At 35.7% G+C, this 22,040-nt stretch overlaps 2 protein-coding genes across 2 annotated transcripts; one reads left to right on the forward strand and one right to left on the reverse strand.

The window, feature by feature from the left end:
• The first annotated feature begins 641 nt into the window (after window positions 1-641).
• On the forward strand, window positions 642-1,838 carry LOC104210875 (dehydration-responsive element-binding protein 1B-like). The gene has a single exon (XM_009759846.2). The coding sequence runs from the start codon at window positions 715-717 to the stop codon at window positions 1,360-1,362; it is 648 nt and encodes a 215-aa protein (XP_009758148.1). The 5' UTR covers window positions 642-714; the 3' UTR covers window positions 1,363-1,838.
• Window positions 1,839-2,454: 616 nt separating this feature from the next.
• On the reverse strand, window positions 2,455-13,540 carry LOC104235345 (uncharacterized). Its single transcript, XM_070171009.1, has 5 exons — window positions 13,024-13,540; window positions 11,010-11,271; window positions 10,721-10,917; window positions 3,762-3,949; window positions 2,455-3,010 (listed from the first exon to the last, which is right to left on the reverse strand). The coding sequence occupies exons 1-5, from the start codon at window positions 13,116-13,118 to the stop codon at window positions 2,724-2,726; spliced, it is 1,029 nt and encodes a 342-aa protein (XP_070027110.1). The 5' UTR covers window positions 13,119-13,540; the 3' UTR covers window positions 2,455-2,723.
• Window positions 13,541-22,040: the final 8,500 nt, after the last annotated feature.

Below are 22,040 nucleotides of genomic sequence, written 5' to 3' on the forward strand. Positions count from 1 at the left end.
ACGTACGGGGAATCTTTTTTAGGGGAACGGAGTTCTATAAAGTAAAACGATCGGTCAGGTCGTTACAGATATATTATATAGATATATATAGATTATACTTAGATTTGATGATAAATATGGAATAATTATTAATCTGATAATAATGATAACTAACGTTCTAACACAAGTTACAACTCACTAATAATACCAAAGGAATTTATATTTTAAGTGCATATAATTAAACATACAATTAATTTTGTCTTATGATTTTCAAATGTCAAAGATTGGTCAATAGCAGCCTAAATAATCCTAGTACTGTAGAAAAGATATTATTCCAAAAACGGGAGGAAGGAAGGAAGGAAGACAGGCAGAAAACTAAAAGGATACACCAGGTGCCACATCAGCCGAAACCACACGAGTTGGACACACTTAAAGACTCGGAATTTACTTTTCTTTGAAATCAATCCACTTGTCCCATAAAACAGCTGGGGCCTGGGCTTAGGATATTTCTGAAAATATCCTTACAACCCCTCAAATTAACTCCCGTGTTCTTTCGCCCGCGTCATCAAATTTTTTAGCTTCAGTGCTTCACTTATCATAGTTTACTTCCCCTATATATAGAAGCCCACCTTTCATATTGACCATAAAGAAAAAACCTCTAATTGAACAAACATTCAACACTACTGGACTACTTTTTACTCTCAGTATATATATACATACTATCAGTGATCAAGAATGGATATCTTTCGAAGCTATTATTCCGACACTCTTACTGAATCTTCATCACTGTCTGAAAATAGCAGCTCCTCACGTAATAGAGCTAATCTTTCCGATGAGGAAGTTATGTTAGCTTCAAATAACCCCAAGAAGCGCGCCGGGAGAAAGAAGTTTCGCGAGACACGTCATGCAACATACAGGGGAGTGAGGAAGAGGAATTCAGACAGATGGGTTTGTGAAATCAGACAACCAAATAAGAAATCAAGAATATGGCTTGGAACTTACCCCACTGCAGAAATGGCGGCTAGAGCTCATGACGTGGCGGCTATTGCATTAAGGGGTCGTTCTGCTTGCTTGAACTTTGCTGACTCTGTTTGGAAGTTGCACATCCCTGCTTCCGCCGACGCTAAGGATATTCAGAGAGCGGCGGCAGAGGCCGCCGAGGCTTTCGGCCGCCCATCTGAGTCAGAAGAAGCAGATTCAGGCACTACTCCTGAAACGCCAGAAAGTAGTAAGTTATTTATGGATGAGGAAGCTCTGTTTTGCATGCCGGGATTGCTAGCAAATATGGCGGAAGGACTAATGCTGCCTCCACCTCACTACGTAGAAGTTGGCGATTATGTGGAAGCTGCTGCTGATATGCCTCTATGGAGTTATACTATGTAAATACTTCTGGTTATTGCCTCTTTTGAAAAATCTATATCATCGTAAGTATATATAGTCAATACGCAATCAAGATGCTTGAGGTGAAGTTCCTTCAATTAGGATTTTGGAGATATATACTGGTAGTTTCGTACTCAATATTTGGATGGTACGAATATACAATACTAGCATTATAATTTAGTATAACGATGTAAATAGTAATTAAGTAGTATGCTCTACTAGCATCAGAAAGTGTTTTGTGCTAAATGCAGGACATTGATGTTAGTTACCGTACGTCACCAATTTTGTGATAACTTGTCAACTGGATGACTTGGTTAGGCAAGTGAGAGAAAAAAAGTTTTGTTATTTTCATGCCATTGTATTTTGAATGAAATAAGTGGCCAAGTAATTAATGGACCTATTTCATCAGTTTTTGAGTATTCAATATTTTTCGCCTTCTAAGATTATTATATAAACTTGGACTAATATTTAAAAGATATAATTATTATTTTGCCACTTTTGATATTTATAAAAAAGTCACTTCTAAGTACTTTTTCTTTGTAGCCTTTAGTATCTAAATTTAATTTTGTAACCCAAATCTTAAGCGAAAATAATGATGCAAGCATATGAATTTTCACTACTTACAGTGTGAATTACTGGAAGCCATTCTCCTCCTTGTAATTAACTAGAAGTTCATTAAAGTACAAAGCGTCTCCTAACGTCATCTATTATGTGACCTTCATAGTCGTTGATTTACAACCACAGAACATTTTCGTTGATGGGACCTTCATAGAACATACGAGACTAAAATATACATGGACGACAACCAAAGATCCCTACTAAATCCAAATAGCATGGCATGGAATGACACCTCACTTACGAGGAGCTGAAATCGTTTGATAATGATGTACAGCAAATAATAGCATATTCACAATAATATATTTGGAAATTTACTATCAAATGATAAAATTTCACGAAAACAAAGCAGCCTCAGGCTGCAATTGTGTACAGTGAGAATATTAAACATGATTCTCAGAACACCATGAAGCACATGGAAACACACGTCATAAATATTCACCTCAAGGAGCTTTAAATGACTTGATCTTGTGCCCTAGCTCAAATAAAGTTCACGCCACATAAGCACAAAAAGCAACAACAGAATTTCAAATGCTATTACAAAGCTACTGGAGAAGAATTTGAAAATCAAACAGTGAATCAAAGCTAGGCCTACTGAAGTTGGAAATAGAGAAACTCGCATGGGTAGGCATCTCCTAGAAATGCACACAGCGAGAAAAAAAAAAGACAGCCTGCTGACAATTAACAAAGACCTGACAAGCAAATAATTTCATACATAACTAGCAGTTAGAAGCACATGATTGTTCAATCTACTTTGCTTTCTTGATGAGAGTTGTTGTCCTGAATTCACTGTCATCCCGCACAAAGCTCCACCACAAGCAGGTCAGAGGGATGGTGGTGGCATGCCATAGAGCATGGGCATCCACAAATCCCCTATAGGGAGGAAAGTCATATAACTCAAGGAGTGTAGCGAGACCTCCACCAATCACCACAACCCATAGTTTCCAGCGTGACGGATGGCGAGTAACCCCTGCCCAGACAGCCCATAAGACAAGCTGCAGCATGCCCATAGACATACAGACTTTCATGTTCCACCCTGCAATGTGATCAAGCAACATCAGTTTTCCTACTCTCCGATACTTGATACATTCATGAAATCTAAAGAGCCACTACAATCATGCATCATTATTATTTCAAAGTGACACAAGGCAAGTATTTGCAACTAAAATTGGAATGTCAGAAGATATTATGCCCCAACTTAATAATAGCATCTGTGATATATCTTCTTCTCTTCAGTTGATACACAAATTGCTTCAATAGCCTCTGCATTTTCTCACCATTATTTTATTTTTGTCGTGTTACTCATTTCCGGTCAAACTTCTATTGTCAAAAACAATTGCACGGGCATCTTAAATTATAAGGACCTAAGGTCATTTAATTCTAAAGGTACAGTACATAAACTCATACCTAGAGTCCTAGACAGATTTAAGGTCACAGAGCGTAACAAGTTTACGGTAATTAGTTCATTTATTAAGTGAGTAGTTAATATTTTTGTTATTAGGATATTAACTCCCATAATTATATGAACAGAAAATAGAGCCAACATGGTTCAAATATGTGATGCTACTGATCATTGAGAAACTAAACACAGTTAAAGATCAAAAGAGAGAGATAAAATGGAGGACATTTAGGAAACTAAAAGTGTTGATGTTACAAACTAGATTTGTTTATACTGCAAAATCATCCAAAAATTTGCTGTTTCATTTTCCGTTAGCAGGAGATTGTGCAAGGAACACTTTATCACAATCATACATTATTCTATGGAAGTGGTGATGAAAGTGACATACCATAGTCAAGCTGGTAACAGTTCAGATACAAGATGTGGGTTGTCACAAATGCAAGAATGGGAGCAGCAGCCATTACCCTTGCTGCCTCGTCTCTCACATTGAAGACTCGCAATACAGCCAGGATCAGAGAAAACCCCAACAATGCAACGGCAGATGAATAGTCTAGCTTCTCAGTCAAGTCTACGTCTCTAAAGAGAGTTACAAAACATCAGAAGACAGAACATGGAAATTCGCAAATGAGAAACTGTAAGCTATTTGAGAAAATAAAAGAAGAGCAAAAAATGTGCCTGACTAGATAATTTGATGAATATAAGGTACACCTATTTACAAGTGTCTAACAGAATACATATGGGTAGTAACTATCTTAAGAACTTAAACTTCTAATATCTTAACACTGACATTCTCACGGCCCCCTTATATTTAATTGGAAAAACCAATTTACTTATTTTGACAACACATAAGAGCAAACAAGCCTTGGAATAGTAAAAAGTCACCAAAACGTCACTTGAATAGAATCGGAATCACTCAGAGAAAGAAAAGAGTCCCTAATATGGTTTCACGGAGATCCTGTATGAAAATCATTGGAAAAGCATAACCGCTGGGATCTTATAGGAAAGTTCAGGTCGTAGGGACCGTTACTGGATTAACTGCCAAAATAAAAAGAACAAAAAAAAAAAAAAAAAAAGGTGTCATTGCAATGTTCATTAGAAAGAGGGGTGATGCTGCCTAGACAGTCACCTGAAATAGATGCAGTGCCGCTGCAACGGTCACCGAAGAAGAAGCGTGGTGCCGCTGAAACAGTAACCAGAAATTTAGAAGTGACGTTGCTAGAACAAATATCAGAAAGACATAAGAATAAAAGAACTTTAAAAGAGAGCAAAATTTTTTGCTTCAGTCAGCAGGTCGCATGAGGCTGTCATGTAATAAGCACAAATTACTTAAATCTCAGTAAGATAATAGAAATTTCGGCACCACGTGGAAGTAAGCGGGAGATATATCTGTGACTTCTAGCCTCTTTGGCCAAGTTTCTTTTTGGCCAAAAGTGCTTTTTTTAAAAGTTAAGATGTTTGGCCAAGCTTTTAAAAGGAAAAAAAATACTTTTGAGTAAAAGCATAAGCGGTTTTTGAGAAGCAGAAAAAAGTAGTTTCTCCCCAAAAGCACTTTTGAGAAAAATACACTAAAAAGAACTTTTTGAAAGCTTGGGCAACACTAATTACTGCTTAAAAGTGTTTTTCCAATTAATTAGCTAAACACAAACTACTTTTCATCAAAGGTAAGTTTTTAAAAAGTACTTGTGAGAAAAGCACTTTTCAAAATAAGCTGACTTTAGAAGTTTAGTCAAACAGGCTATTAATAATTAGATGGATACAAGAGCAATTATTGATAGATGTCAAACATAATACACATTATATTTGTCTAATGTGAAAGAATATCTAACTTTAGCATTTCCAATGTTCCAATTCTGACAATATAACATCAATGATTAACATTTTAACAAGCTAGAACATTATAACAACCAAACATATTGAAGGTGTTGGTTTATGTTTAGTCAACAATGGCATGCCAATTGGAAGAGTTGGTGGAAAGAGTTGGTGTGGATGCTAGGAGGAAGCTTCCTCCTTTGATGTCACCCATGACATCAAGAGGAGGTCTTTACCTCTATAAATAGATGCACTCCTTCATTTGTAGAAATCATCCCAAAAATAATACAACACATTGTAGTGAGTAGAGAGTTAAGAGAGAAATTCTCTTAAGTGTAATTGGGAACTCTCCCCTTCCTTTGTTAATATTAAAAAGGCAACTGTTCTCTGGTGGACGTAGGATTATTTTGATCCGAACCACGTTAAATCTTGTGTTCTTTCTTTTACGTTTCCGCTAACAATTGGTATCAGAGCAACAGGATTCTTTAACGATCCAAGGAGGAAGAACAAGCAAAGATGAGTTCCATGAAGTTTGAAATTGATAGATTCAGTGGACGCAACAACTTCAATATCTGGAAGATCCAGATGATGGCGTTACTGCGGAGGAAGGTTCAATCCATGCTATTGACGGAAAGTATCCTAAGGATATATCAGCTCCCGACAAGGAGAAGATTGAAGGGGATGCATTGAGTGCAATCCAACTATCCCTTGCACCTAACGTGCTTTGTGAAGTGAGTACGGGTACCGAAGAGACGGCCAAACAGTTATGGGAAAAGCTAGAAGGGCTATACCAAGACCGATCAGTGACAACAAGGATGTTGTTACAACGGCGTCTTCACACATTTAAGATGGGGTCAGGTACTTCGTTACAAGATCATTTAGATGCGTTCAATAAACTTGTCATGGACTTACAGATTGCAGGAATTAAAAAGGAGGAGGAGACGCTTGCATGTGCTTTGCTATTTTCATTGACTTTAGGATATCGTGATATTGAGAATTCAATGATGTATAGCAAGGAGCCTATCAAGCTTGAGCAAGTGCTGCAGGCACTTAACTCTAGTGATGTGCGGAGGCACATTGAAGGAGATAGAGATGACCAGGCAAGTGGGCTCTTTGTGAGAGGCCGGACTAGCCAACAGGGAAAGAGCAAATCAAAGCACAGATCAAAGTCTCGTGTGAACAAGAAGAATACAGAGTGTTGGGGTTGTGGCAAGAAGGGGCACTTTGAACGAGACTGCCCAATGTCAAAGTCCAAGGAAAAGGCGAGTGCATCCACAGTTGAACAGGTACATGATTTTGATAATGATTATGTACTAACAACATCGTGTAATAATAATAGTAGTTATGGAAACAAATGGGTGTTAGACTCTGCTTGCACTCTGCATATGACGTTCCGAAAAGACTGGTTTAGCAGCTATGAGAAAAGTGGAGGAACCGTAGTAATGGGCAATAATGCAACTTGTGCAATAGTTGGCATTGGCTCAGTTCGGGTTCGCTGCCATGATGGAGTCGTGAGGACTATTACACAAGTCCGTCATGTTCCTGATCTGAAGAAGAATTTGATCTCCCTGAGTACTCTGGATGAACAAGGCTACAGGTACATGAGCGAAGCAGGAACTATAAAGGTGACTAAAGGTTCTTTAGTCATGCTGAAAGGCAAGCTGGAGAACGGCCTTTACACATTGGCCGGAAGCACCATTGTTGGCTCTGCAAATGCATCTACAGTGCAGTTATCTAATGATGACAAGGCAAGACTATGGCACATGAGACTGGGTCATATGAGCGCACGTGGACCTGGAGATGTTGAGCAATCGTAACCTTTTGGAAGGTGAGAAGATCAGCACACTTGACTTCTGTGAGCACTGCGTTCTAGGGAAGCAAAAGAAGGTCAGCTTCAGCACTGGCAAACACAAGACAAGAGGAGTGCTAGACTACATCCATTCAGATTTATGGGGTCCCTCTAAACTTCCATCGAAGGGCAAAAAGAGGTATCTTCTCACTTTTATTGATGATTTCTCACGAAAGGTTTGGGTGCATTTTTTGAAGGCAAAAAGTGATGCTTTTGAAGCATTTAAAGAGTGGAAGATTTTGGTTGAAAATCAAATGGAGCGGAAAATCAAGTATCTTCGCACAGACAATGGCTTGGAGTTTTGCAATGAAGAGTTTAATGAATTCTGCAAGGTTCATGGGATCTCAAGACATAGGACTGTCAGGCATACCCCACAGCAGAATGGAGTTGCCGAGAGAATGAACAGAACTCTTCTTGAAAAGGCTCGTTGTATGCTCCTACAAGCCAAAATGTCCAAAGTATTTTGGGCTGAAGCAGTTCACACTGCTGCTCATATTGTCAATCGATCTCCAGCATCGGCAATTGACTTTAAGACTCCGAATGAGGTATGGTCAGGTGAACCCTCTAACTATTCATACTTACGAGTATTTGGGTGTCCAGCTTATTATCACGTTAATGAAGGAAAGCTTGAACCAAGGGCTAAGAAGGTCATATTCGTAGGGTATGTGGATGGAGTAAAAGGGTACAAACTTTGGTGTTTGTCTTTACTCAAATTTATAGTTAGTAGAAATGTCACCTTTGATGAATCCTCTATACTTGATCCCCGTAAAGTTTCTGTGAAGTTTTCAGGAAACAAGAACGACGAGCAGGTGGAGCTTCAGGTGGAGCTTGCCAAGGAAAAGGATCAAGAGACTCAGGTTAAAGATGAGTCAGAAGATGTAGACCTTGAAGAACTTGTTGTCAATGAACCATACACAATTGCAAAGGAGAGGGAGAAGAGGCAGACACGAGAACCGGAACGCCTTATAGATCAAGCAAACTTGATTGCATATGCGTTCGTAGCTGCACAAGAAGAGATTAAGGATCTGGAGCCCTCCTCGTATATTGAAGCAACTTCTTGCAAGGATGTTGTACAATGGCGGTTAGCCATGACTGAAGAGATGGAGTCTCTTCACAAGAATCAGACATGGGTCTTAGTGAAAAGACAAAAGGGGAAGAGGACAGTTGGATGCAAGTGGGTCTACCGAAAGAAAGAGGGAATTCCTGAAGTGGAAGATGCTAGGTTCAAGGCGAGATTGGTTGCAAAAGGATTCAGTCAGAAGGAGGGAATTGACTACAATGAGATTTTCTCTCCAGTCGTAAAGCATAGCTCAATTCGCGTGCTACTAGCATTGGTTGCACAATTTGACTTGGAGCTTCAACAGCTTGATGTCAAAACTGCTTTCTTACACGGTGATCTAGAAGAGACAATCTATATGGATCAACCTGAAGGTTTCCTAGCTGAGGGAAAAGAAGATCACGTATGCCAACTAAAGAAGTCTTTGTATGGTTTGAAGCAATCCCCTAGACAGTGGTACAAGAGGTTTGATGCATTCATGACTACACATGAATTCTCAAGGAGTGCATTTGATAGCTGTGTGTATCACAAGAAGATGTCTGGTAACTCAATGATTTATTTACTGTTGTATGTTGATGATATGCTTATTGCTGCTAACAACATTACAGAGATAAATGCTTTGAAGAAACTGTTGAGTAAGGAATTTGACATGAAGGATTTAGGAGCTGCAAAGAAAATCCTTGGTATGGAGATTTCAAGAGAAGACGGTGTTGTACATCTTTCTCAGAAGAGGTATATTGAAAGGGTTCTCAAGAGATTCAATATGCATACGTGCAAGCCTTTGGTAGCATTATGTATGCTATGGTATGCACACGTCCAGATATTGCTCAATCTGTAAGTGTGGTAAGTAGATACATGTCCAGCCCAGGAAAGAGGCATTGGGAAGCTGTCAAGTGGATATTGAGATATCTCAAAGGAGCTTCTGGTGTTGGTCTGACCTTTCGAAAAAGTGGTGGAGGTATTTCAATTCTCGGTTATGTAGATTCTGACTATGCAGGAGATCTTGACAGAAGAAGGTCCACAACTGGATACATCTTTACCCTCGTTGGCAGTGCCGTTAGTTGGAAGTCGACTCTGCAGTCGATTGTCGCTTTGTCTACGACAGAAGCAAAATACATGGCAGCAGCGGAGGCGGTGAAGGAAGCTATTTGGTTGAAAGGTTTAGTAGCGGAATTGAGTTTGGTTCAGCTGGAATCAACTCTTAGATGTGATAGTCAGAGTGCTATTCATCTAATGAAAAATCAGAGATTTCATGAGCGCACTAAACACATTGATGTCAGATTTCATTTTATTCGAGATGTTGTTGAAGAGGGAACTATCAAGGTCGTGAAGGTTATCACAGACGATAATGCTGCAGATATGTTGACCAAGATAGTCCCACTCGCTAAGTTTGCACACTGCAAGGACTTGGCGGGGGTGTGCATCAACTGATGCAACTCCGAAGAGAACAGTTGTTAGGTGGAGGTGGTATGTTCAACAATGGTTTGATTCTTCTTGTTTCTTACAACGGGGTTGCCCAGTAAGCTTAGAAGTTTTGGCCAGAGTTGTTCACACGCACGTTCGAAACGCAAACCAAGGTGGAAATTGGAAGAGTTGGTGGAAAGAGTTGGTGTGGATGCTAGGAGGAAGCTTCCTCCTTTGATGTCACCCATGACATCAAGAGGAGGTAGTTTGATGTCACCAATGACATCAAGAGGAGGTCTTTACCTCTATAAATAGATGCACTCCTTCATTTGTAGAAACCATCCCAAAAATAATACAACACATTGTAGTGAGTAGAGAGTTAAGAGAGAAATTCTCTTAAGTGTAATTGGGAACTCTCCCCTTCCTTTGTTAATATTAAAAAGGCAACTGTTCTCTGGTGGACGTAGGATTATTTTGATCCGAACCACGTTAAATCTTGTGTTCTTTCTTTTACGTTTCCGCTAACACATATATATTTCCACAGGCGCTGCCCCAGAAGAAATAGTTTTATAATAATCCAACTTGGTTTACCGTAATTAGAAGCTAATCTAAGTTTCAGCACAATTACTGAAGAAGTAGTGGCCTCAAACAACACCCAGAATTAAACAGTAAGAGATTTGCAAATAACTAGTTTTACATACACCAAACAGTGTTCTCCACTATGCCCTTAACAATTCCACTCATAAGGAGAAGCTAGAGAAACATAAAATGTCCTCACTCCTCAGACACCAACATAATAATTTGCAGCCGTGGTGCTCATATGATCTTATCGAAAACAGGCTCTCTACTCCTCCGGAGCAGGGGTAAGGTCTGTGTATACACTATCCTCCCCAGACCCCACTTGTGGGATCCCACTGGGTTGTTGTTGTTGGTGGTGCTCATATGATCTCTGTGGCAAACGCCCAAAAAATTGAGAAATTGACAAACTCATATTGAAGGTTATGTTGTCTTGCATCTGAAAGTTCTGTATATATATGCATCCCAGGACATATATTACAAATCCAAAATGTTAGCACAATTATCCATGACAATGCCAGAAAAAGCCTGAATCATATATTGATGAGAAGCCAACAACCAAGAAGGAGAAACTATATATATTCAGAAGACAGTTTCAAGCTACTTGAAAGAAAGAGAGAACTACAAAAAAGAGAAGTAAACAATCTCTCACCTACTATGGAAAACAGCACTCCAAAACCAGGAGTTCAGTGAAAAAATAGCATATATATGCCACAGGCCAGTATACTCATAATATGGCTTTTTGTTTGGCCTAAAGGGCAGCTTGTAATTCACCAAAATGAAAAAGGATACCCATCCATGGAATTGTACAGCAAGGTTAAGAGCCGAAAGAGCTACAGAAACAGGTTCCTGGAATGAAAGACTTTGTTTATGATACTAACCATAATACAGCTTAAATTAGCCTGCTTAAGAAGGAGGAAATGCTTAGTAGTGTGAAGAACCTGGATTCCATTGACACGCTGAAAAGGCCATTTTCCATGATATTTGACAGGCTTAAGACCAAGTTTCTTCCGCTCTTCCTCTCTGGAAAGCATGCAGTGGTAACGACAATCACTAAGGCAGTCCCATTGCTTCCATCTCAAATAAAGTGGTTCCTGCAGATACCATGGACCATCAATGGGACTCCCACCAGAAGTAAAATTACAGTGTTGAGAGCATTTGTCCCCCACGCAACCAGTCTTCTCACACTGATCAACACAAGCTCTGTAAAACCAGCAATTTCAAATATTAAAGGGCATGAAGTGAACATAACATCAAAAAACGTGTTGCAGATTAACAATAGATATTCGAATTTCTTCCGGGATTCAGCCCGTAAAGCATGCAAATTAGTAAAGCCAGGTGCTGCCTAAGACCCCAGAAGGTAGACTTCGACATGGAAAAGCAGGCTAGAGGATTAAGGTTTCTAAAAGAGTACACATGCATTACTTCATGTATTCCCTGTTCCCTGTTGGAAAGTTTAAAGAACAATATGATTCCGAAATTAGAGCAACTATTGGTTACATGTATATATGGCTCGAGAGTATATATAGTCCTTTATTGTGTTCCACATCCAAAAAGAGTCTACCAGATCCGACCTCACTTGTCTGTCAAAAACATATGTGGAGTCTCAGTTCTTCACTGATTGTGGATCGTAAATGAGCTTTGCAGCATCTAGGGCTTCCTTCACTTTAATTTGGCCCCATTTAACAGCATAACCCACGGTAGCCTGGTTTATTGGGCTATTGGAAGTATGTCACAATTAGTAAACTTACATTGAACCAAAGAACTTAGAAATAGAGAGAGCAATGATTTGCATCAAGTTAGGTTTCAGTACAGAGGCAAGAAGCTGCAGTTGTCAGGATTACACAGGCATCTGACCGTTGAACCTTAACGTATTAAAGTTGTCTTCAATCCAACAAAAATTTTAAAGAATTTGGAATGCAATATCTACTTCAAGTTTACTCTAGACTTTTAGACAATTCCCGATACCAGATAATGCCTCTTTTTCATGTGGGGATGGAGGATGGGCAATTGAAGGGGCATTAACTAGGTATCCTCAGTGGAGCTTTCATTAGGAGTGAAGATCACCAACCATAGTCCCGGAGGACATAATAATGCCTCCTGTAATTAATAAATACAGGCAGCCTAAAGCAACTCATGGACATCAATTTTCTCTACAATTTTTTTTCTTGCAAGTCCATTATATAAATGCATCATCCATCAATAAGAACTGTGATAAAATGCAACTACAGGACTCCCTAAATTTATTAATCAAACCAAATAGATGAGAAAAACGAAATATGGATCTTCACAAAAGTTGAACTGACTAAAAATAGAATTTTTTTTGTGCAAATTCTCAGATGCTTGGTTGTCTAATTAACTTTATAAAAAAATTAAATTAGCAAAGGTAAAGTGAACACCATCATTAAAGGTATCAGATAACTCTATTCACCAACACTTAAGCAGATCGAAAAAAATCTAAGTCCATTCATTTGAAGGAGGAACATGAAACTTGCACGGTACAACCAAGAACAGGTAGCTTCATGCCACTGGATAGAGCTAAATTTCTACTCTCTTACAAATTACTAGCTTTTAACCTCGATAGACAACAGAAGATGTCTCTTCATCTTGCATTTTGTATGTACAAGCTCACACTAAATCAAGTAAATTATGACCTTCACCTCTACTTGACAAAGGCTCATCAGTTGATTCCACTTTCCAGAAATCAAATTGAACAGAAATATCAGAAAATATACAAAAAAACGAGGCAAAAACTAGCATTCAATTGCTTCCATTTATTCTAGCTGTAAATCAAGCAATGTCAACCATTAAATCTCAACAAAAAAAAAAGCGCTTATAAATTAAATTATTTACCACGAATTAACTAGAACTGAAAATGAACCGGATATAGAAATTGCAATACTTAAATTAATAAGAGCAGGTCAAAATAGTAAATATGAGTAAAGCGGAGCTTACCTGTAAACCGGATCCGCATCGCCGGCACTGGCATGGAGGAGTCCGAAAATGGAGAAAAACGCAGCAAGGAACAGAAGCAAACGACACTGTGCCATCAGATTCGCGATAGAGAAGGGAGCGGGAACTAAAATTCAAAGTCACGAAGAATTCCTACGGATGAAAGTGAAACTTTGCGTACTGAGTTGACTGATTAACTTCCATCAATATCGCACTGTCTTTAAAAGAGATTGACGCAATGATGAACCCATGAACTGATTTGATTTGACTGTAAACATGTGGAATGGATGAACAACGTGATTACAATTGAAGAGAGAGAGAGAGAAATTTATTTGAGGGCTTTTGGGAAGATGAAGGGGGTGAGCTGAAAGGCTGCGACCGGTGCGTTGAGGAATCTCGTGAATAGAGCACCCGGAGATGGCGTTTCACGATAAGACACGTGGAACATCTCCCTATTTTACGTTTTTGCCCTCCATCTTTTAATTAATTCTACAGATCCCCTTCCTTAACTTTTCGTAATATCTTGATGATGGAACTGGATTTGGTGATATATTCCACCATCACCCCTTAAACAGTTCGTATAAACTTGCGAGTGAAGTAGAAAACCAAGTCAAATTATAACATGTGATAGCATGTGAATTTCTATTTTTATTATTAACAATGGTTGATTCACATTTTTAAAGTCATGAATGCTCGAAATTCCAAAAGAATAGGAAAAATATGTTTAGTTATGAGTGTTTACTTAATATTTATCTAAATATTTTATAATTATCTATGCAACTTTACAAAATATGATCAAAGTTAATGGGTGCTTGAACACCCACAGATGCCCATGTGATCCGCCACTGATTATTAATTACGTATTATTTTATCAAAATATTTATCTGTAATTATCTAATAAATTATTTGATTGTGTACATCAATAACTTAAACTCTTCAAAGGAGAAACTTTATTAACAAAAGGGTAAAATTGGTAAAATAAGTTTAAGAATTCATTGTGACTTCAATCTGGAACTATATAATTTAATAGACTGTAACTAACGTAGAGACTCTGTTGTTCCTTTTTTAATTTTTTGAGACTCTGTTGTTATAATGCATAAATTTAAGAGAAAATTTCATAAAGCACTATCTTTTAGTGATAATTAGCTATCGATAGATATCATTTGCTATATTACGGATTGTAGATACGTTTTCTGTTGTTATAAGATGTATTAAATGTATTTAAGCTACTGTATTCATGAATACAATAGCAAAAATAGGCGTGAATCAGGAAAGTCCAGCTAATCAGTTGTTGTATTCGATTGTATTCATGGCGTGAAACATTGGATTACAGCTAGGCAAATTATTGTATTCGACTGTATTCACGGCGTGAAACAGGGGATTACACTGTTTTTAAGCGGAAAGTGAGTCAATTAACATAATAGACTCCTAATATAACTTAACAAACTCAATTACAACACACAAATTTTGTATTTTCAGTTACAAAAAAAGATTCTCACCCGAAAAATGCCTCAAAAATATAGCAATCTTCAGAAAAATTATATAATACATCTGAATACATAAATTATATTAATTAAAAAAAACATATGAATACATTCATGGCATATAGAAGGACAGTAAATACAATGAAATACACAGAATACAACAGGATACATTCAAATACAATGAAATAAAAGACAGTGAATACAATGAAATACATGGAATACATCGAGATACATTGAATTACAATGAAAAAAAAATACAATGAAATACATGAAAATACAGCGTGATACGTTGAAAATACATTGAAATATATTAACATCAAAATCAAGTTGCTCAACCCCAAACTCCGTCGTCTTTGTTCAAGAACAAACCCTAATTTCCGGCGAAACTGCCGTCGAGCAAAAACCCTGAATCACCACTAGCTATAAGGGTTAATGATGTCTAGACACCCCACTAGGAGATACTTGCCACGAGTCATCCATCACGTTAGCCATGTATCATGGTTGTATTTTACCAATAGAGTTTAATGATACAATGTTTGGAATTAACTAGCTTGAATAATTTGAATCTGAGCAAGTAAAGACAACAAGGGGATAAAGAACCATCTAGGGAAAGATTTTATGATTCCACGAGCCCGAATCATACTTAGAACCTCGACTTTGTCAGTTTAGCCACGCCCATTAATGAGTCTTTGTCGATACCTGGTTTAACAAAGGTCGTCGTCGAGGGGCAGCCTGAAAGTATAGTTCACGAAATTGAAGATATGGTTTGATTTCGACGTTGATTCAAAGCCCCATGCCACTGACAATGAAAAATTCGTTCGACAATGGAGATGAATCAGTGGGGAATCATGGTTGTATTCATGGAGAAAGACTGGCGTTAGAGAGAGAGGGTGGAGAAAAATCTGAAGAATGAGAGAGAAAAATAATAAGCATATTTTATGGCTTAAGTGTAGGAGGTGACCATAAATAGATATTTGGCTATAAAAATCAAAAGGTAGCTATAGAATATAATTTTTTAAAAGGATATTTATTTAAAATAAATAAGGTATCAACCTTTACTACAGAACGTAAAAATTCCTAAATTATTTAAAATGTTTGAAAGTGCAGAGTAACTAGTTATTTGTAGCCCGTGCAAAGCCCGGGCCCAATTTAAAAATTAAAGCTTGCAAGAGTAACTGAAAGCTGGAAAAATAATTGTTTTCTTATTTTTGACTTTTATTGAAATGAATAATCTTTTTTTCTAGGTAGATTTCGTTTAGAATACTTGTATACCAAGCTTTCAAATCCAACTGAGCCTTGGCATGTTTATCCTATTTGACCTGTTAAATTTTGTAGTTTTCTAATTTTTATTTAAGAGAATATAGTAAGCAAAATAAGTTGATTAGATAATCTGATATTGAAAAGGTGGCAACTACATCTTATAAGTTTATTGTACACACCATAATAATATTTTTTATATAATGAGAAAACACAGAAAAAAAATATGGATATATAAAATTTTGTCAAATCTTTGTACATTATATTGTAACAATGTTTTCATTTCATAAATAAACTTTATTATAATATATTTAAATGTGACTTTTATGCTCTTCTCGTCGAACATTTTTAGCTAAACAATACCATCTTTTAAGACCATTAAATTAAATTTCCAAACATATGAATGCGATATACATGATCATAAGTAAATAAATTAGTTAGAAATGAAAAAAAAAAGTTTACTTAGTAATTTATCTTTGCCTTTTCCAGACCACCTTTTATTTAAAAAGAATTATTAAAATTTCAACAATATCATATCGCTATAACTAAATTATAGTATACGACAAATAAAATTTCTCGTAATTAAAGATATCATGTAGAATAAAACAATGAAGAATTCTATACTAATGTTTGCAGACATTTATTCAGAATGAATACCAAAGAATTGAAAAAGTTTACCACGCCCCCTTTTTATGTGATACATTTTTTTTATTGATTTTGTACCAAATATAATGCCATTTTTCTTTAGAAGAAAATTAATTTTAAAGTTTTCAATTTAGCCTTAATATGTTTATTAAAATACCAACATATATATATATATATATATATAAAATATTTTTGGACACAAATTTCTTTACTTACATATCTTAATCACATTAAGTGTATATTTTAGTAAGATATCTAATTTATATGTTTGATCAGAATATAAGACAACTACTTTTCCCTCCACCTTATAAATTTTCCATGTTAATTGTGTTGAAGCAAACTCAATCCAAATTAAGCATACCAAAGAATTGAAATTTTTTAACCACGTTCCCTTTTATGTAATACTCTTTCTTATTCACTTTGTATGAAACATTATGATATTTTTCTTTAAAGAAAACTAACTTTATACTTCTCAATTTAATCTTATGATATAAAAGAAAACTAACTTTAGACTTCCTAATTTAATCTTAATACGATTATATAATCACACTAATATATATAATATTTTTTAGAGTTAAATTTCTTTATGTACATATTTGAGTTTCATTAAGTGGGCGTTTGGACATAAGAATTGTAAAATTCAAAAAAAAAAAAAATCAAGTGAAAATGGTATTTCAAAATTAGAGTTGTGTTTGGACATGAATATAATTTTGGGTTGTTTTTGAATTTTTTGAGTGATCTGAATAAAAATTCTGAAAAATAATCTTTTCGAGTTTTTCAAATTTTTGAAAAATTTCAAATTTATCTCAAGTGAAAATTGAAATTTTTTGGCCAAGTACTGATTTCGAAAAAAGTGAAAAAATTTCGAAAAAAAAAGTAAAAATATTATTATGTCCAAACGGGCTCTAAGTGTATATTTTAGTAAAAGATCTAATTTAGATATTTGATAAGAATACAAATATACAATACAACATCAAAGTACTCCCTCTGCCTTATAAATTTCCATATTAATTTTATTTAAACAAAACTTAATTCAAATTAAGCATAGATGCTTCCAAGGCCATTCAGTTTCATTTTCTTAATTGAATCTAATGCTATGATTATTAGTGGCTAGGAAATCCCATGTTTTGAAAAGTTAGGAAGAGAAAAGATAAATAACAAAGTAACGGAGCAACTGGACTATCAAGGATTTTCACAGTAGCCAAGAGCCCGGTGAATGATTTTGGATGCCAGAAAAAGTAAATGACGTAATCAAAAGGGTAAGATTGCCCATTAGAGATATAAGTTGTCAGGCAGCTACAGAAACTGCCTTTATCAGCCAATGGAAATTATTTACTATTATTATATTTACAAAATCACTCTTCTGACCCGTTTGGAACCGGATGCTGCTCTTTTTCTTAACCGGATACACCTCTCATTCCTGTTTATTAATTATTAATATAATATGTTGAAGAGGCGGAGAAGCACTCGGAAGAGCCCGCACTTTTCCAAACTAAAATATTTTATGTACAATGGACTTTGCACTTCCCTTAAAAGGTAGTAATAAATAAAGAATATATTTTACTATAACATCCATAATAATGATAGCATTTTAAAAAGTTTTCAAAACTAGTTTGATGAATAAGTAATTAATGACAGAATTAGATTTGGTACTTCGAATATCTGGATATATGAATTCATGTAACTTTATACGTAAAGAATAAGATTTTAAAATAAACATGAATAATTATATCATATTCTCACATTTTTCTAACAAATTTTACATGAAGAAGAATACATGCAAAAAGAGAAAAGAAGAAAAGCTAAAAGCCAAATGGTAAGAAAGGAAGCCACTTGGGCCAATACCCCATATTGGCTAAAATATGTTAAAAGATTTTTATCTGCATAAAAGATGTAACTTGCCAATGTAACATATGGACAATTAAAGAACGAACTACTTTGGCTAGAGTAATCTCGTTAATTCCAAAGTAACCTCTCTTCGGCCAAGTGCCATAAATAGCAAGGTCACTTTATAAAATAATTTTCAATCTTTTGCAACACACAATAATTAGTCTTGGTCTCTTATACTTGTCTTTTTTATATATTAAAAATATCACCTTAATCTTTTAAATAGTTCTAGTCTTTAAAAAAATAGTTTTTCTTACTCCATGAAAGAATAGTTGATGAAGCTTGATATATTTTATATTACTATTTTTACTTTAATACATTCTTAGCTTGAAACTTTCTATTACATTTCACATTGTGTTGGAGCGATGGTTTTAACTAATCTATTATAACATATATATATATATATATATATATATATATATATATATATATATATATATTTATTTTATCTTTAAGTTTTTCTTATTAATTTTATAATTTTCATGAGCAAAATTAATATATAATAACTAATCTAAAATTATAAAGTGAAAGTAATTTTTAATAAACTATTAATTCAAGTCCATAATCTTACTTACCTCAATTTTAGTTAATTCCCACCGAAGAATTGTCATATGTAAGATTACTGACTTTTAGTAAAAATATTCTCTCGAAATTTACTACAATTCAAGCAAAAAATGTTTTGATTTAATTGTTACTAGTTGTAAATCAATTAATTAATAATCTCACGAGTTGCATGGTGTTATTAGTTGGTTATTTTTTAGTGTTCAACATATAATTGTATTAGTAATAAGTAATTATTCCTTAAAGAAATAAATATAAAAAATGAGATTTTATTATAATAATTTTATTAAGTGAATTCAATAATTCCCAAACTCTCTTTAAATATAAATCTTTTGAAGTTGTTATTTAGTTTAAGCAATTTATAATTCCAAAAACTAACAAAGCCAAGATTTTTTCAATCTTTGTGGGACTAGCAAAATTTCTATACATATTGACCTCATTGAGTCTACTTGGTGTCTTGCTTTTTGTTTAAAGATATGTATGAATCTTCATACTTGTCAATTATTTTGTACTTCTTTCTATATTGGTTATACCTTAACTAGAAACGGAAGCCCGTGCAATGTACGAGCGTACAACAAGATTAAATAATTTTATTAGCATCTGAATGATGTTTTCAATACATATGTTGCACACGACATCAAAGTGATTTACCCTATGTATGTATAAGCATTATAACTGAGATTAAACAATTTGATTAGTGTTTTAATGATGTTTTCAATACATATGGTTGTATACAACATCAAAGTGATTTTTACCCTATGTATAAGCTTTATAAATGAGAGCGTCAATTAGATAGTGTAGCAAGGTGTAATCACATATCTTGCTGATATTTCGCAACAATTAAATCTCAAAAACTATCTACGTGGGTCAAACCATAATTCAGATTTCGGTAAAATGGTAGGAACAATATGAGCACTACCATAATCTATAAATAAGATTTATAGGAACCTTATCAACAACCTGCAATCGTATTAGAAGGATACTACAAACACTGTTTCAAAGGAAATGGATCACGGTAATGAATCTGAAAAATCAAGGATGACATATAGTTGCATAATGACGCTTCAGTCTCCTAGAAAACTGTAACTAAAAGAAGGTACAAACAAAAGTGTAGGTTGATGAATCTAAAAAACCTAGGATGTGCACAAAGATGCTCCTCCTACTGTAATCAAAATAAGCTACAAACATAGGTGTAAAAAGGAAGTATTCAGTATTCTCAGCTGGTGAAGGCTTCATATATGCTGCAGTCTGCTGAAGTATATCAATTTTTTCATTAGATCCAGCTTATCACATATGACCAAATGACATCCTACCACAATATATAGCACCTTAGCTGCATGCTCGTCTCCTATATAAGATTTCACATTGTGATTAAAATGGGCCAAGATACAATGACATCAGAAAGAGCACATAGCAATTCAAAATTTCAAAATAGAAAAGATATTTAAGTGAGAATAAAAAATGAGCAGAGTCAGAAGAGACATACACAACTTCAAAACTTAACATCTGCAATAGCCCAAAGGTACAAAAAATTGAAAACCAGTTACTGAATTGGAACTATAAGTATCAAGAAATAATGATTGTTTTCATGCATAGTAAAAGAAGGGAATATGGGTAGTCGAACAACCTGCTGCATAAATGATCACCTCATGTTCAGTTCCCCAAGTATATCAAGTTTTTTCACTCATTCCACAAAACTCAGTTAACAATTAATTCCTTCTAGAAGTTGTAAAACTCCACTTGTACCAGCAATATGAAAATAAGCATAATTTTTTTTAAAAAAACATAGCATCTCAAAATGGGAAAAAAGTCCAAAACCATGCTAAAAGATCTAAAATATGCCAGGAACCACATATAGGTAAATGACCTTCTTAGCGCACTTTCCTGCCTTTGAGTGGCAAAAGGTTAAAAAAAAAAAAATACCTCCCTATTTATCCTCTTAACTTTCTTTTTTATGTCCATCTTTATATAGTTTTCGGAAATAACTTTTAAGGTAGTATTTCACAACTGAAGTAATGTTGCTGATTTTACATGACTAAAGTGCATCTAACAGTGCAAGGATGCATACATTAATAAACTATTCCATCCTATTAGTTGTGATGACCCAAAGGGTCATCTCATGTTTTAGAATTCGATTCTGTATTTCGAGGCCTTTAAAATTTCATTTTCATCCTCCTCGATTTGTGTGCGCAGTTCGGGCGTATTTTCGAAAAAATTTTATGTTGAAAGTTGATGAAAATAATAATTTTTACCTTTAAAAGTTGATTTAGTTGACTTCGGTCAACGTTTTGAGTAAACGGACTCAGACTTATATTTTGATAGTCCTGGTGGATCCGTATCGAAATATGGGACTTGTGCGTATGTCCGGAATCGAATTCTGAGGTCCCTAGCTCGAGATATGAATTTTTGTTAAAAATTGAAAGATTGGAAATCTAATGGTTTTAAGAATTTGGTTAATATTTGATCTTGTTGGTATCGGGTCCGTATTTTAGTTCCGGAGCCCGATACAAGTTCATTATGATATTTAAGACTTGTCTGTCAAATTTGGTGAGAAACGGAGTTAGTTTGACGTGATTCGGACGTCCAGTTGTGAAAATAGAGGTTTTACAGCTTTCTTGAAAATTTCATTCAATTTGGTGCTAAATTCGTAGTTCTAAGTGTTATTTTGGCGATTTAATCATACGAGCAAGTTTGTATGATGTTTTAGTGCTTGTGTGCATGTTTGGTTTGGAGCTCCGAGGGCTCGGGTACGTTTCGGATAGGCTACGGAATGTTTTGAACTTAGAAAGTCTGTTATTTTTGCTGCAACAGCTGTTCTTGGGTGTCCTTCTTCGCGTTCGCAAAGATACTCTCGCGAACACGAAGGGTGGGCTGGTTAGGGTGAGTTTTTCTTCTTCGCGAACGCGAAGGCCTGGTCGCGAACGCGGAGTGATGGGGGCTTTACCCTTCGCGAACGGTTCATCACGAACGCGAAGCATTTGGGGACCTGGGGAAGGGGTCAGACTTCCTTCTACGCGAACGCGAGCACGGGCTCGCGAACGCGAAGGCCAGAGGGCAAAGCCTTCGCGAACGCGATGGAGTTTCGCAATCGCATAAGCCTAGCAAGGCAACTCTTTGCGAATGCGGCAGTGTCCTTGCGAACGCGATGAACACTATCACCCAGTTCATAAACAGTCCCAAATCGGG

Source organism: Nicotiana sylvestris, chromosome 3 (genome assembly GCF_000393655.2).
Source record: "Nicotiana sylvestris chromosome 3, ASM39365v2, whole genome shotgun sequence".
In the NCBI taxonomy this organism is placed as follows: domain Eukaryota; kingdom Viridiplantae; phylum Streptophyta; class Magnoliopsida; order Solanales; family Solanaceae; genus Nicotiana; species Nicotiana sylvestris.